This window comes from Maniola hyperantus, chromosome 24 (assembly GCF_902806685.2).
Source record: "Maniola hyperantus chromosome 24, iAphHyp1.2, whole genome shotgun sequence".
NCBI lineage: Eukaryota > Metazoa > Arthropoda > Insecta > Lepidoptera > Nymphalidae > Maniola > Maniola hyperantus.
The window spans coordinates 836,058-848,528 of record NC_048559.1 but is presented as its reverse complement, the minus strand read 5'-3'; the positions used below and the strand labels follow the sequence as shown (position 1 = coordinate 848,528).

Genomic DNA, 12,471 nt, shown 5'->3' with positions numbered 1-12,471 from the left:
GGTTCCGTAGCCGAATGGCAAAAAACGGAACCCTTATAGATTCGTCATGTCTGTCTGTCTGTCCGTCCGTATGTCACAGCCACTTTTTTCCGAAACTATAAGAGCTATACTGTTGAAATTTTTAAGTAGATGTATTCTGCGCATTAAGATTTTCACACAAAAATAGAAAAAAAAACTATAAATTTTGGGGTATACTTAGAACTGAAACTCAAAATTTGTTTTTTCATCAAACCCATACGTGGGGTATTTATGGATAGGTCTTCAAAAATGATATTGAGGTTTCTAATATCCTTTTTTTCTAAATTATCTATAGGTTATTTTTGTTATTGCTCGCATGACTAAACAAAAGGAACTAACAAAAGACTTATATTACAAAAATATGAAGTGTCCGTCATAGTCTCGTTGGTTACTGTACCGCGCGTGCGCATAACAGGATTCTGTTCATATCTACCGATATTGAGCAAACGTTCCTACTTCCTACCAATCATACCATTGATATTGGTATAATACCAGTGATATACCATTGATATTGGTATAATACCAGTGATGTACCATTGATATTGGTATAATACCAGTGATGTACCATTGATATTGGTAATTGGTAATCCCAATATCTTATTACATATCTTGGACCGAGCATAGAACTAACGTCTCAATACTTAACAAACTAAAACTAAAAATGAGGCTATCTAACATCTGTCAGGACCCTCGAGTACTTCGGTCACATCGCAAGAAAGGACGCCAGCAACACACGAGTAGATATATAGCAGAGGGGAAGCTTCATACTAGCGACTGGCTGTCGGTTCACTCTAGCGCAGCTCACGCACACCACGACGTGTCACGGACGCTTCGTTTGCCGCCAAACTGGGCGCACGGAGCATCCGTGGCACGTTGTGGTGTGCGTGAGCTAGTGTGAAGCTTCCCCTCTGGTCTTATATCTACTCGTGTGCCAGCAATATTGAAAAACTCTGGAAAAACACGGTCACTGGGAAGATCGAAGGAAAGAGACTCCGCGGACGTAGCCCGAGACGTCGGTCAGACCAAATAAAAGAGGCGGTCGACACACCTATCTGCGATGCAATCCACGCGACAAGAAACAGAGGGAAATGGAAAAACATCGTAGGCGTAGCTGAGATTGGATCTAAGGGGAGCCACGATCCTATTAATTGAGGGAACGCGACGCAGGAAGAAGAATCCCAATATAGGATTGTAGTAGACTCACAGAATTGAGAGATTTTTAGGGTTCCGTACCCAAAGGGTAAAACGGGACCCTGTTACTAAGAATCCGCTGACCGTCCGTCTGTCGGTCTGTCACCAGGCTGTTTCTCATGAACCGTAATACGCGAAAGTGTGTTACTACTACCGTGTCTGCTAGCCTTTCACGGCCGGATCCGTTCAACCGATTTTGATGAAATTTGGTACAGAGATAGCTTGCATCCCGGGGAAGGACATAGGCTACTTTTATAACTATTATCTACTTAGGTACATCGTAGGCTCAAGTAGATATTTATGTAACTATCTAAAATTAATATTAAATAATTAATACATAAAATTCAAAGTTCTGATTGACTGACTGATATATATATCAACGCACAGCCTAAACCACTGGTCCTGGAGACATGAAATTTTGAGGGTGTGTTCTTTGTAAAGAGTAGGTATCCATTAAGAAAGGATTTTTCGAAATTCCACCCCTAAATGGTTTTAATAGGGGATGAAAGTTTGTATGAAAGTCCGTCATTTTTCAAGTTATTTGCATGAAAATTAGTATTTGGGTTTTCGGTCACTAATGAAGAAATACGTGTTCCAGGATTTTTAGAAATTCATCCCCCACCTCGACCCTTCTAAATTCCACCCGAGCGAAGCCGGGGCGGGTCTGCTAGTGTCAGTATAAATAGGTTACTTAATAAGCAAATGTTGACTCTGAAGTCTGAATTGAAAAAGTATGCAAATAATGTCATTGAGTCGTTTAGCAAAACCTTCTTAATAAGGACATTCAATCCGTAGGTATTTATATTACACTAGATGATGCCCGCGACTTCGTCCGCGTGGATTTAGGTTTTTTTAAATCCCGTGGGAACTCTTTGTTTTTCCAGGATAAAAAGTTGTATGTCACTCTACAGGTCTTTAACTATATCCAGGCGAAAAAACACGTCGATCCGTTGCTCCGTTGCGACGTGATTGAAGGACAAACCAACAAACCAACACACTTTCGCATTTATAATATGGGTACTGATTTCTATCATACAAGCTCGGCAAAGCTCCTCTAAGCTAGGCCGCTGCCGCTAGTGTTTCTCAATTTTTAGGGTCCCGTACCTCAAAAGGAAAAACGGAACCCTTATGGGATCACTTTGTTGTCTGTCTGTCTGTCTGTCGGTCTGTCAAGAAAACTACAGGGTACTTCCCGTTGATCTAGAATCATGAAATTTGGCAGGTAAGTAGGTCTTATAGCTGACATTCGGGGAAAAATTTAAAAATAGTGAATTTGTGGTCACATCACACAAAAAAAAATTAAATTGTGGTCATGTACTAATAATTAGTATTTTCAATTTTCTAAGTAAGATAACTATATCGAGTGGGGTATCATATGAAAGGTCTTCACCTGTGCATTCTATAACAGATTTTTATTTATTTTTAGGTTGAATAGTTTTTGATTTATTATGGAAAATGTCGATAAAATACGATTGTAATACGGAACCCTCAGTGCGCGAGTCTGACTCGCACTTGGCCGGTTTTATATTATTAGCAATTCATTTGCTCGTAATTCCATACGTTTCTATAATAAGCTTCCAGAAGACATATTGGAGATGTCTCTCAACAAGTTCAAAGTTTTCATAAAACGTAAACTAATTGAAAAATCCTATTGCAATGTAAAGGATTATTTAAATGATAAGCAAGCTTGGGAATGAGTTGCTTAACGACTTTGTGATAGTTCTAATAAGTTTCAATAATTTTGTAAAGTGGTGATAATAAAAAGAATACCCGGCTGAGTTTGTTGTGGGCTCTTCTCAGACCTGGGCGCGTTTGGAACCCTCGTAGCTTTAGTTTTAAGTTTGCGTTATAATTATCACCACTATAGCTTACAAATCTAACACTATACCAGACAATCAATAAGAGTAATTTATTACCTATTTTGAATAAATCATTTGACTTTATCATACAAGCTCGGCAAAACTCCTCTAAGCTAGGCCGCTACCGCGTGTTTCTCAATTTTTGGGTAAATAAACCGACATACCTGCCTACTTGTCCCACATCGAGCTGGTCGCCGACTGGTTTCGTTATGTAACGTGTAACGGACGACTGACGACTCCTTTCACTGCTCCGATCCTTTTTAGTTCATAACCACTTTGACAGATTGATTTTTTTGAATTTTTCATCTTGTCTTTGTCGCTGAGGAAGTGTTGTAATCTCTAGAGATGATTCACTCTAATATTTAAAACATAGTATATATACAAAAAGCTGTGATAGCCTAGTGGTTAGGACGTCCGCCTTCTAATCGGGGGTTCGATCCCGGGCACGTACGTAAATTGTCGGAGTTATGTGCGTTTTAAGTAATTAAATATCACTTGCTTTAACGGTGAAGGAAAATATCGTGAGGAAACCAGCATGTCTGAGAGTTCTCTATAATGTTCTCAAAGGTGTGTGAAGTCTACCAATCCGCACATGGCCAGCGTGGTAGACTATGGCCAAAACCCTTCTCACTCTGAGAGGAGACCCGTGCTCTGAAGTGAGCCGGCGATGAGGTGATCATGATCATGATGATATTATATACGAGTATAAATATAACAAACAAAGACAAGATGAAAGAATTTAAGAAAACAATCTGTCAAGGCCAATCTGCCCTTGGCCAGCATGGTAGACTATGGCAAAACCCTTCTTACTCTAAGAGTAGATCTGTGCTCTGCAGTAAGCCGGCGAAGGGTTGCTCATGATGATGATGATGATATAAAAGGAAAAGCTGACTGACCGACTGATCTATCAACGCACAGCTCAAACTATTGGACTGGTTGTGATCCTATAAGGGTTCCTTTTTTCTGAGGTACGGAACCCTTAAAACTGTCAAACTGTCCCGTTGGCACCCTTCGGATACGGAACCCTGGAAAACAAAGAACGTTTTAAACTACAATAACAACTTATTTTTTCAATTTTGATTCTTATATCATAATATCTCAAATTGTTTATAAAATCTTAGTTATAATTAAATTATAAGTAGGTACTTACTATAAAAAGTCAACAAGCTACTCTCAAGGTAATATCAAGTCGTTAAAATGTACACATTACTAGTACGTAAAAAAATATAATAATTAATTTTTATTTACTCCAACGTACACAATAAAATCCATCCATACTAATATTATAAATGCGAAAGTGTGTCTGTCTGTCTGTCTGCTAGCCTTTCACGGCCCATCCGTTCAACCGATTTTGATGAAATTTGGTACAGAGTTAGCTTGCATCCCGGGGAAGGACATAGGCTACTTTTTATCCCGGGAAATCAAAGAGTTCCCACGGGATTTTTGAAAACCTACATCCACGCGGACGAAGTCGAGGTCATCATCTAGTAATATTATAAATGCGAAAGTGTGTCTGTATGTCTGTCTGTCTGCTAGCTTTTCACGGTCCAACCGTTCAACCGATTTTGATGAAATTTGGTACAGAGTTAGCTTGCATCCCGGGGAAGGACATTGGCTACTTTTTACTTATATATTTTTGTCAATATTTTTACGTAAATTTATTTAAAGGTTTATCCTGGAAATGGCGCACGCTATTAATTTATAATATCTCTTGGTATTACAAGTTACAACATAACACAGTGCATCCGAAATTGTGATACGGGATATCGAATTAACAAAATAATGTAACATCCTTTTTGCCAATTCGTTACGGACCGACACGCTATAACAATACACGTAGTTGCATTTACCTAACATTGTAGTCTACTAGCTGATGCCCGTGACTTGGTCCACGTAGATTTGGGTTTCCAAAATCCCGTGGGAACTCTTGATTTTCTGGGATAAAAAGTAGCCTATGTCACTCTCCAGGTCTTAAACTATACCCATGCAAAAAATCGCGTCAATCCGTTGCTCCGTTGCGACGTGATTGAAGGACAAACCAACAAACCAATATACCAACAAACAAACACACTTTTGCATTTATAATAAGGGCTGGCTGGCTGGCTGATGCCTGCGACTAGGTCCGCGTGGATTTAGGTTTTCAAAATTCCGTGGGAACTCTTGATTTCCCGGAATAAAAGTTAGCCTATGTCACTCTCTAGGTCTTAAACTATACCCGTGCAAATAATCACGTCAATCCGTTGCACCGTTGCGACGTGATTGAAGGACCAACCAATAAACCAACAAATAAACACACTTGCGCGTTTATAATAAGGGTACTGACTAGCTGAAGCCCGTGACTTCGTCCGTGTGGATTTTGGTTTTCAAAATCCGTCCCGCGTCACAATGCCGGTCCACTCCCGTCTTGCACCTAAGGGGTTCGTAGAGTCTCATACATTAGACATCAACGCTAGGAAAGCTGCTATAAAATAAAAAAAAATTCACGACTACTTTTTTTATTATATGAATATTTAAAAAAAACATACAAGTCCGGCAAATTGCTATTGCGCTGGAAGGATGTCTCATTAACATCGAAATGACGTCATTTTGACGTCAACCGAAATAAAAATATAACATCAGCTGGAAACTTCAGTCTAGTGCTGACGTCACTAAAATGGCGGCCACGCGCATTAGCAATTTTGCGGGACTTATACACTGATTCATCGCGTCTTAGCACAGATAAGATGGGATGCAAGTTGCAACCTATCTCTGTACTTATCTATTAAATTTTGTCAAAATCAGATAACATGGCTAATATTAAAAAAAAAAAAACAACAACTGGATGGGCCGTGAAAACTTTGGCATTTATAACCTTCATCATCATCATCAGCCTGTGGACGCCACTGTTGGATATAGGCCTTCCCTAAAGAGCGAGTATGGAAGTATGCAGTGGCGTGCACAGGGTTTGAAGCCAGGGTAGGCACTAGTTAAGAAAGAGCCTGTTTACTGGCAGGTCATTATGAAAAATTATGCATTGAGCTATTCAACTGGGGTAAGCAGTGCATTTATGCCTCTATGACCTGCACGCCACTGGTAGTATGGAAGTATGGATAAGAAGTATTCGCATTTATTGATTTATTTAGCACCATCCAATGTACCTACCTACTTACTAATAAACACAAGTACCTACTAACGTTGTACGATAATTTTCCTCGTAATTATTATAATTGCGTGTCGTAAGACGCAATCGTCAGTCGATGAACAATGGAACCATGCAGGGGAAGATGGAAGTTATTTGCTTTTTGTGCCCTTTTTACATGTTGGTAACTGCTAAGTTTTTACTCGGTAAATAACATACAGGGTTGTAACCAGAATGCTAGCAAAAAGAAGACAGGTGGTACTACTGATGATTACTGATATGATAACACCAAAAAAATCTATATTTTGTAAAAGTTTATGATATATATTGCAAATAAAACATCTGACTGGCGCTAGATGGCAATGAACGTTGCGTAAGTAGGCCATTCGGAGTCAATGCCACGGCGTAGGTGGGGCATTGACCCGAGTTTTGCACGCTATACATTGCGGAGTTGTAAAATACTAAACCACTAAAACTGCAATATGAGGCAAATGGTTATTGGTATTGGATAAGCTAAGTTTTTGCTGGCGTTTTGGTTACACCCTGTATAGAATACAAAAAGAAATATTATATATCTACTTGATACATAAAAATAAATAAACTTACATACATGTTACGTAAATATATATTCAATACATAGATATCTAGTAGTAGATACACGGCGTGTACCCGCAAAAAAAATATTTCGATGCATGTTTTATTTGTCTAAACCTATCTTCGCATTAAAAAACTGGGGTATGGGTTTAATAAAAACTGCCATACCCCTTCCAGGTTAGCCCGCTATCATCTTAGACTGCATCATCACTTACCACCAGGTGAGATTGCAGTCAAGGGCTAACTTGTATCTGAATAAAAATAAAAAAAATAAAAAAAATAGTAAAGCTTGTGCTAGTAGTAGGTAGGTACGACAATAGTGCAACGGGCGGGGTTTGAACCGCCGACCTTTTGGTCCGCTCCTTAACCGTTGAGCTGGTTCTATATTTTAGAAAACCTAACCTAAATAATAAACTTTCCCTATTGTTTCAGGCAAAATGGCGGCGAAGGATTTCCGATCAGAGCGAGTGAAGCAAATGTTTAGTTGGACTACAGCGTAAGTATTTATTGTAATTCTTATTATTTGCAAATAATGCTGTAAAAGTATATAATTATTAGGTATTTTAGCGTTCAAACTATCGTGAGTGATTTCCGTCATATGTATATACAATATACATAGTATATTTCTACGGCTATCGTATCCAGTCGACTAACTATAACTAACTAGTCGGGCTAACGTCGATTGAATACGTGAGTATGGCTGTAGAAATATACTAGGTATATATAATTATTAGGTACTGTTAATAACAGTAAATAATAATTATATTTTTTCCTATATAAAGCACCATTATACACCATTATATGTATAATGGCAGCTTTATTGCTACTACCATCTAGCCTATGGGCTAATCTTAATATATAAAAGGTAAAGGTGACTGACTGACTGACTGACCGACTGATCTATCAACGCACAGCTCAAACTACTATTTCACCCCTTAGGGGTTCAATTTTCAAAAACTCTTTCTTAGCGGCAGTGGCGTGCAATTCATAGAGGCGTAAAAGTACTGCTTACCCTTATAAATACTATCTGTCCCGGCTTACTCACGTGTGTAGTCGACGTTAGCCCGACTAGTTTCGAACCCATACGGGGTCCTTTTTCAAGGGAGTCCGTCCGCGCCCGCGCCGCGGTTTTGACTGCGGGACGCACGTGCCGCTGCCCGTAGAGCCCGTTGTGAGGTAAATTTCAATCGTGACAATGGATGGATGCTACCCTCAGCGTGGAAACCGCTTTTTGACGCTAAGACAAGGGCATCAGTCTGGGACGGGACACCATTAGCTCCGCGTGCCTGGATTTCGGTGACGGTTCCAGTGATGAAGAACAGCAGGAACTGTCGGGAGACGATCGGCAGCTGTCTCCCCCCCCCACCCCAGCCACCCTCACAACGGGCTCTACGGGCAGCGGCACGTGCGTCCCGCAGTCAAAACCGCGGCGCGGGCGCGGACGGACTCCCTTGAAAAAGGACCCCGTATGGGTTCGAAACTAGTCAGGCTAACGTCGACTACACACGTGAGTAAGCCGGGACAGATAGTATTTATAATGGAAATCACTCACGGTAGTTTAAACGCTAAAACTGCTTACCCTAGTTGAAATGACCAGTGCCCATTTTTCTTTATGGCCTGCCATTCTGTAGGTCTATATAAGGTGTATCTAAGGCCTATCTTACTAATGCTTACCCTGGCTTCGAACTCTGTGCACGCCAGTGCTTAGCGGATGCCTACGCCGTACAAGCTATCTGCTTGCCAAATTTCAGTCCAGTAGTTTGAGCTTTGAGCTGTGCGTTGATACATCAGTCAGTCAGTCTCCTTTTTGTTTTATATATTCAGATATTTAGATAACAGATAACATTATTAATTTTATTTTAACGCATACTCATGTGGACCTGTTTAATGTGCTTCTTCCCAGCGAAGTGGAAAAACCAGACTTTTGAACTCGTATTAGCTGAGGCATGGGGCGTAAATCCAGTTATGTACCTACTCGTATATTAAGCTGTGGTAGCCTAGTGGTTAGGACGTCCGCCTTCCAATCGGAGGTCGGGGGTTCGATCCCGAGCACGCACCTCTAACTTTTCGGAGTTATGTGCGTTTTAAGTAATTAAAATATCACTTGCTTTAACTGTGAAGGAAAACATCGTGAGGAAACCTGCACGCCTGAGAGTTCTCCATAATGTTCTCAAAGGTGTGTGAAGTCTGCCAATCCGCACTTGGCCAGCGTGGTGGTGGATGGCCAAAACCCTTCTCACTCTGAGAGGAGACCCGTGCTCTGTAGTGAGCCGGCGATGGGTTGATCATGATAATGACTCGTTTATTATTATCATCAACGTTCCGTCAATATGATATTCTCGGAGAGTTTTTGAAATTTAATGAATTTACTTATATATTTCATGTAGGACTGCTTGTGACACTTAAGGTGACGCAGGACGCTCGACCGAAATTGGCAGCGCACGTGGGTAACATGTTTGCTTTTCATTTGACATTGTATGAGAAAGGTGAGAGGCACGATGATTTTCCCAGAAATCAAGCTTGCGAAAAGGGTTTAGGGAAAGTATTTTTGAGAAAAAACTACTGAATTTATGTTTGTAAAGTAAAGTTATTTCAACTAATGAATAAATAAACTATGTCTAATGATAATTTTTTTTAGAATTTTCATATCCCTAATCTTATTTATTTACGCCCAAAGTTGTCATAAATTTAGTGTTAAAATAGGAATCTTTTGAGGCTCGTAACTTTTAAATCAATATTTTTTTCAATGTTTCATATATCAATAAACCTAGATAAAGACGAGATAAATCGATATAATTCTTAGTTTTGTGCGTACAATATCGAATATTGTTGTATTTTCCCTCCTACGTTTGTATGAAGAAAGCACTGAAGTGAGTTCCCTTAAGTTAGATAACATAAATATGTCATTTCTAGGTTCCGTACCCGAAGGGTACCAACGGGACCCTATTATTAAGCGTCCGCTGTCCGTCCGTCCGTCTGCCTGTATTTCGTGAACCGTAATAGGCAGATAGTTGAAAATTTCACAAAGTCTGTAAAATTTCTATTGCCGCCTAACAAAATATGATAAAAATTTAGAAATGGCTGCCATGAAAATTTAAATAAATTAAAAAGAGTTATTTCTTGTATACGATCAGAAGCGGATTATCCCTGAGGTAAACTAGACACGCGCCTAGGGGCGCGAGATTACGAAGGGGCGCGTACGATAATGTAGACTTGGATTAGCGAGTCTGCGCTTCAGATATCTTCGTTTCTATGCAAAATCTTGGAGTGACCGCCTCTTCTTTAATATAATCTTAAACTTAGTATAATCACCAACTACCAGCTTTGCAATTATATGTACAGACAGACAGACAGACAACAAAGTGATCCTATAAGGGTCCCTTTTTCCCTTTGAGGTACGGAACTACTAAAAACTAAAAATCGTGAAATACGTTTACCTAAAAAGTAAATACCAGAACGTTTGAAATTGTATGAAAGCGCTGTCTTTTCCTAGGTGTCATCAGTGGACAGGTAGTTTAAACCATAGGCCATAGGTGTATGATAAATGAACAGACATAACATGTCGTGATGCAAGCGTTATAACTTATAAGATGCTGACCCGAGATGACGTAAGAGCTACTTTCGCGTGTACCCGACAACCTGATGATAGAGCCTAGTAACCTAGATTCGATATTTCCTTCATGCAATTTTCAACCTTATTGACTTTTATTTTACATGCTTTTATTCGATTGCCTATCGATACTTTTATATTAATTTTTTAATCATCAACGCCATCTGTTGACGTATGAGTAGTTTATTACGAATGACACGTGTTGAATAAAATGAAACTAAGAGTAATATTTTGACGTGATAGTGTTGTGATTGATTACTAGATGGCGTTAGTAATTTTAAAATTGACGATTGTAAGGTCGAAACAAAAAATAATTGAAATTAAAGAGGAAATCATAATATTCACTTAGGTTATCAAATACCGGTTTGGTTTTAGTAAATACTTACTTATTAATTATGAGATAATGCAATTAATAGTCTTTTAATTTTTTGTTGTGAGTTATTTGTTCAGGGTGTCCATATGGGTTTTTTAAAATAAATAATTGGCTTGAATTGGGCATCCGCGTCGTGTTTAAAAGGAAAATAAAAAAATAAAGAAATTCGTCATGAAATAAAAACAAGATTGGATACAATTTGTTCAATAAATCTTCAAATATCGATCTAGAATTTTTAATTTTAATCGGTAACGGTGTGATCATATAAGGGTTTCTTTTTAATTTTGAGGTACGGACCCCTAAAAATGCTAGACCTACCTCGTATTACTGGTGTTACTTACTGCTTACATAAGTTAAATGGTTATGGTCTCGGCGGGAATCGAATCCATTACCTCACGCTCTCGTTTCAGTGTGGAGCGCAGGCAGAAAGCGGAAACGCAATAACGCATGCATGTCATTAGCTACTCATTATGTTTACAAGCATGTTCATTTTTAGGGTTCCGTACGGTTACATCACACAAAAAAATTAAATTGTGGTCATGAACTAAAAATTAGTATTTTCAATTTTCGAAATAAGATAACTATATCAAGTGGGGTATCATATGAAAGGTCTTCACCTGTACATTCTAAAACAGATTTTTATTTATTTGAATTATCGTGCAAAATGTCGAAAAAATACGACTGTAGTACGGAACCCTCGTTGCGCGAGCCTGACTCGCACTTGGCCGGTTTTTTTAAAGCGGTGATAGCCTAGTCGCGGGCATCAGCTAGTATATAAGATAAGATAGTTTACATATATTGTTTTGCAGTAATTTGAGCCTGCGTAAACTTATAATAACCACAGCAAACACTTATTTAGTTACGCTCGTTCTGTCTCCACAATAACATGTTTTTAACATGCAACCGGCTTAGCTAGGTAGCAATATATATATTACAAATAAAATATAATAACTTTACATTATGAATACACGATATTTTATAACATAATATACTAGCTTATGCTCGCGTAGACGCGGACACAACACATACAACCTGCGCTACACAAATTTCAAACCCCTATTTCATCCCCTTAAGGGTTGAATTTTCAAAAATCCTTTCTTAGCGGATGCCTACGTCGTAATAGCTATCTGCATGCCAAATTTCAGCGCGATCCGTCCAGTAGTTTGAGCTGTGCGTTGATAGACCAGTCAGTCAGTCAGTCACCTTTTCCTTTTATATATTTAGATTAGACTAAGCGACCCGCCTCGGTTTTGACGGGTACAATTTACTAATGAAGATTTTCCAAAAAAAAAACTTTCAGCGGTGATAGTTGTAGGTATAATATGTTAATTCTTAACCTAAAATATGAGTTTTCATAGATTTTCATCCAAACATCCCTTATTTAACCATTTCAAATAAAAAAAATCTTAATGAGTGTCTATTCCTCTCTTATTTACTGTTGTATTTTTATTTATACATACATACGTATATTATGTGTATTTACTTTATTTAATTAGTACACCCCTTCCGCTTTCTTTAATTTTTATAATATCCTCTACCCCTAAGGTTGGCTGGAAGAGATCGCTATTTTAGCGATAAGGCCGTCTATTGTACATGCTATCTTTGTTATATGTCTATTGTTTTTGTTTTGGTGTACAATAAAGCATATTTTACTTTTACTATACTTTACGTTACATAAGTAGGTACCTAAGTAGATAGGCTGGTAAGT

At 38.7% G+C, this 12,471-nt stretch overlaps 1 protein-coding gene across 1 annotated transcript in view; it reads left to right on the top strand.

Annotated features, from left to right (window-relative positions):
• Window positions 1–12,471, top strand: part of snu (ABC-type transporter snustorr) — a 92,370-nt gene that overhangs the window by 6,924 nt on the left and 72,975 nt on the right. The window contains exon 2 of the mRNA XM_034981373.2: window positions 7,213–7,276. Coding sequence (XP_034837264.1) covers window positions 7,218–7,276 — 59 coding nt within the window. The 5' untranslated portion in view covers window positions 7,213–7,217. The remainder of the gene's footprint in view (window positions 1–7,212; window positions 7,277–12,471) is intronic.